A 5,000-nucleotide genomic window follows, 5' to 3' on the forward strand; every position below is an offset into this window, starting at 1 on the left:
CATCTCGGGGAGCACCGTAAAAGTTTTAAATGTTTGTATGATATTAAAACATCCAGCAAAGATTGAGATCTGAGAACTGTGTGGGCGTGGCCTAATATTCTGATGAGTGTGCATGATTGGCGGCTCTCAGTCCGACGCTCCCAGCCTGCTACACTGAACAGAGCGAGGGAAACGGGCTCTACATGTACAGGTGGTGCTGTAGTCCTGCTGTGTCCACTCACTAATGTCACCGTCCAGCTTTTACTCAGATAATCTTAAAGAAGGTTCTTATTCACTTTACTGCTGGATCTCATCCAGGGAACACTGGAGGGGCTGGCTGGACAAACGGACGGACAAACGAACGTTCCTGCCAGCTCAGTTATGGTTTCTAGGTTAGCCTTCGCTCAGTGGTTTGTCTATATTGCTTCTGTCAAACAAAACCTTGTATCTCCAAAATGGCAACTTTACAGGAGAAGGAAAAAACACACTGTACTTTTAATGTAAGTCAATGGAACCAGACGTCTTTCCAAGTAATTTTCAGCCGTAAAAACGTAAAGGACAACAGGCATTTTCAAATATTGTCAAAATATACACATATACAGGGTGAGTCATCTGATTTCAAAGCACCATATTTTTACAACCGCGAGGCGTCTAGGAACCAATCACAATCCAATTGAAAGAGGGGGTCATAGAGTTTCTGACTGTCAGTGGAAGATGGCTCCCTTCAGTCTGAGAGGAGATGAGACCCCTGAGCAGAAAGCGTTCTGTGTTCTCCACTTCAATAAGAGTGAAATCGCACTGAAAGAGCCGTGAGTGCAGCGACACCCGACATGCTCAATCCAGTATGGGATGAGTTTGACTATGGTGTTGATGTTGTCTGTACAGCTGGAGGAGGTTCATACTGAGACCTTGTACAATTACATAATAAACTTTATGCTCATTTACACCATTTACAGTTCACTGCATTGATCTGTAATGAATATGATGAATCTTTTAGAATCACCCTGTGTATATATATATATATACACACAGGTATAAAGTGACCTCCACGTCCTGACACTGTATGAAAACAGCTGTGTGTGTGTGTGTGTGTGTGTGTGTGTGTGTGTGTGTGTAGACTGTTGTAAAAGCCTTTGATGGTCATTGAGATTCTGGTGCTGAGGACACAGTGAGAGTACAGAGAGACTGTGTGGGTCTAAATGATTAATCATTACGCTGTTTGGATGGGCAGACAGGGACGGACAGCACTGATACACCGCATTCTCCTCTCAGAGGTCAGCACAGGGACACACAGACAGACAGAGAGAGACAGAGACAGAGAAGGAGAGAGAGGGAGAGACGGATCAGGATTCCAGTCACTGTCCAGACTGTACGGACACTAAGGACAAAAACACACCCTCTCTCAGTCTACTGAGACAGACGGGGGGATAGAGAGAGGGAGAGAGAGAGGGAGAGAGAGAGAGAGAGAGAGAGAGAGAGAGAGAGAGAGAGGACGTCCTTCAAGCTCACTATAAGTATAAATGCTAATGCAGAGTCGTGTATTACCTGCATTCACAGAAACAAACACACCACACCAGCAGGACTTACAGCTACAGACAGAGAGACACAGAGAGAGAGAGAGAGAGAGAGACAGAGAGAGAGGGAGACAGACATTCCGGTCATGATGAAGCAGAACTGAGCTGGACGCTCTGACTTTGTCCGAGACTCTCCGTGAAGCTCTGAGTTAAAGCGACGGCTCATAAAACAGTTCTAATTTATACCGTTTCCGCTCCAGTGCAGATCAGCCGAGACGTGTTTGGTGTCTGAATCTGCTTCTTTAGCTTCAGCACTGGAGTAAAGGACACTTATACCCCACCGGTTAGCACGGCGCTAACTGCACCCTCGTCTCAGAGCGTGTGGAGCTGGTCAGTATCTCTAACAGACCTGACTGTGTGGACTCTGACACTGTACGACTCACTGTAGTCTAGAAACGTGAACTGAATCGAGCAGATTAGCATCACTGCATTACAAAACTGGCTGTTTTAGTCTAACAATCGAGCTCTGGTCCTGGAGGGCCGCTGGTCAGCACTGTTCACACCTGATTCGGCTCATCAGTGACCAGGCTGACTGTGTTTACCACAGCCCTTCTTCTGACCACCATCAGAGACACCTGTTGCTGCGTTTGTTCAGCAGAGTTGATCACTGTAATGATCTTTTTACTGGAGTAAACAGTCCATCCTCTAGAACCCGTACAGAACACAGCAGCATGGATCCTCACAGCACCAACACAGAGAGCTCATATCACCCCGTTACACATTGCACTGACCGCCTGGGTCTGTTAGAGAGAGTTTAAAGCTCTGCTGCTGGTTTTTAAAGCTCTAAATGACCTTAAAGCTCCTGAATGTCTGTTTATGATCTCAGATCTGCAGATTCTGACCTTCTGAACTCCTTCAGTAAAACACAGAAAACGTGGAGAGACTCTTTCAGTTATTCTACTGCTTCCTGGGAGCTGCCGTCCTGCAGAGTTTAGCTCCAGCCTGTATCCAGTAAGCTGCCCTGCCCCCTTACTTAACTCTACTACATCTGATCCAGCCATTTAGTGATTGGAAAGAGGGTGATTAGCTGGAGCAGGTGTGAGGAGGTGAGGAGGTGAGGGAGGCCAGAATCAGGGTTGGAGACCAGCGTATAGATGGGTTTCCTGTTACAGCCGAGAGATGAACAGTCGTCCCCCTAACGGAGCTGCAGACAGCCGGGATAACTTCACTCTCTGTTTCTGATTTAAATGAGGTTTGAATGGAGAAACATTAACGTTAAATATCAGACTGAATGTCGTGGGTCGGAAAACGACGTTGTGTTTCGACAGACGTGATTCTGTAAGTTTGCTGGTGCAGTTAGTTCAGAGTTCAGCTCCAGTCCTGAAACCCCTGCACTGCATAACTGTGGTTTCCTGGTTAAAATATCTGATATTATTAGCTAATTAATCCATTCTTGAGCTGAACGAGGTGTGAAACACTGAACTGTACAGTGCAGCGGCTCCAAGCCTGGAGTGAAAACACTGAGTTAAAGGTCTGTGTGTCTCTCGTCTCTCGGCTTCTGTCGCGTCTTACAGGTGAATCGTTCACAAAGCACATTAAAGGCATCGCGCAGCGCAGTGACTCCCTGATTCGGCCCTCAGAACGGCGGCGACTGTACAGTGTGACGTCACGCGAAATGTGAGAATAAGCAACACTAGACAAAAGAATTAGAACCTCAGTGGAACATCAAGACACCCCAGAACGTCTCCACTGCTGGTCTGATAGAACCAGAGAACCTCGATTCAACACGCAGAACACAGCAGAACAGAAGCACTGCGGACTGTCTGAGATGATCAATTAACAATTAAACCTCATTCCTAATCAGAAGATGACGAGTAATCATTCAGAACACGCGCTGTGGTCAGTACAGGGGTCTGTGCCGGACCCTTACCCGGCTCGGGGGTCGCACTGGTGGGGCTCGATAGGGTTCCCAGGGAGCTCATGGTGGAGAACATCATCAGCCAATCAGAAGTGGCCGCAGGTGTTGGGGTCACTGAGGATGATGATGATGATGATGAAGAAATGTAGGAGGTCATCACGTCGTCAGGCGGCAAGTCCGACTGAAAGGTTGCTGTGGTGACCGGTGCCGTCGTCACTGTGCTATTGCCAGCCGTCCAACCTGTAGTGAAGGCCATGAGGGGGACAAGAGTCGCCACAGAGACGTCTGTACCAGAAAAGTGGGCGGAGTCATCGGAGTCCAGCAGGCCACTCCCGATTATTCCTGAAAAACGGAAACAGGAAACTGTTCAACTTCACACAGAGAGGGAGGGAGAGAGAGAGAGAGAGAGAGTGAAGGCAGGAGGAAAAGGAAGGAAGAAAGAAAGAAAGAAAGAAAGAAAGAAAAGAAAACGAAAGAAAAAGTGAAAGGCAAATAAAAAAGAAAACAAAGAAACAAATAAAGCAATGAAATGAAATGAAAATGAAATGAAAAAAACAAAAATAAAAAAAACTGAAAATGAAAGAATACATGAAAGAAAGGAAGGCAAATGGAGAGAAAGAAAGAAAAAAGGAAAAATAAATGAATGTAATGAATGAGCGAAAGAAAGACTGAACTAATGAAAAAAGTGAAAGAATGAATGAATCAAGTAAATGAATAAATGGGTGAGTTAACGGAGAGAGAAAGAGAGAGAGAAGGATAGAGAGAGAAGGACAGAGAGAGAGACAAAGATAGAGAGAGAGAAGGATAGAGAGAGAGAAGCATAGAGAGAGAGAGACAAAGATAGAGAGAGAGAAGGATAGAGAGAAAGAGAGAGAGAGAGAGAGAAAGAGAGAGAAAGAGAGAGAGAGAAGGATAGAGAAGCATAGAGAGAGAGAGAGACAAAGATAGAGAGAGAGAAGGATAGAGAGAGAGAGAGAGAGAAGCATAGAGAGAGAGAGAGAGAGAAGCATAGAGAGAGAGAGAGAGAGAGATGCCGTATAAAAGCCATTTAACTCCACAGTTCAGACACAGTCAGTCAGTTTGAGCTTCACTGCACAAACCATCACCAACACTCACTGTACTGGGATTAATACACTTGCACTGTACTGGGATTAATACACTCACACTGTACTGGGATTAAAACACTCGCACTGTACTGGGATTAATACACTCACACTGTACTGGGACTAAAACGCTCGCACTGTACTGGGATTAATACACTCGCACTGTACTGGGATTAATACACTCACACTGTACTGGGATTAAAACACTCGCACTGTACTGGGATTAATACACTCGCACTGTACTGGGATTAATACACTCACACTGTACTGGGATTAAAACGCTCGCACTGTACTGGGATTAATACACACACTGTACTGGGATTAATACACTCGCACTGTACTAGGATTAAAACACTCACACTGTACTGGGATTAATACACTCACACTGTACTGGGATTAAAACACTCGCACTGTACTGGGATTAATACACTCGCACTGTACTGGGATTAATACACTCACACTGTACTGGGATTAAAACGCTCGCAC

At 45.6% G+C, this 5,000-nt stretch overlaps 1 protein-coding gene across 2 annotated transcripts in view; it reads right to left on the reverse strand.

The window, feature by feature from the left end:
- The window catches only part of corin (corin, serine peptidase), a 61,780-nt gene that overhangs the window by 40,691 nt on the left and 16,089 nt on the right, over positions 1-5,000 (reverse strand). For both annotated transcript variants that reach the window (XM_036591015.1, XM_036591016.1), the window contains exon 3: positions 3,424-3,753. In XM_036591015.1, coding sequence (XP_036446908.1) covers positions 3,424-3,753 — 330 coding nt within the window. The remainder of the gene's footprint in view (positions 1-3,423; positions 3,754-5,000) is intronic.

Source organism: Colossoma macropomum, unplaced genomic scaffold (genome assembly GCF_904425465.1).
Source record: "Colossoma macropomum unplaced genomic scaffold, Colossoma_macropomum, whole genome shotgun sequence".
In the NCBI taxonomy this organism is placed as follows: Eukaryota; Metazoa; Chordata; class Actinopteri; order Characiformes; family Serrasalmidae; genus Colossoma; species Colossoma macropomum.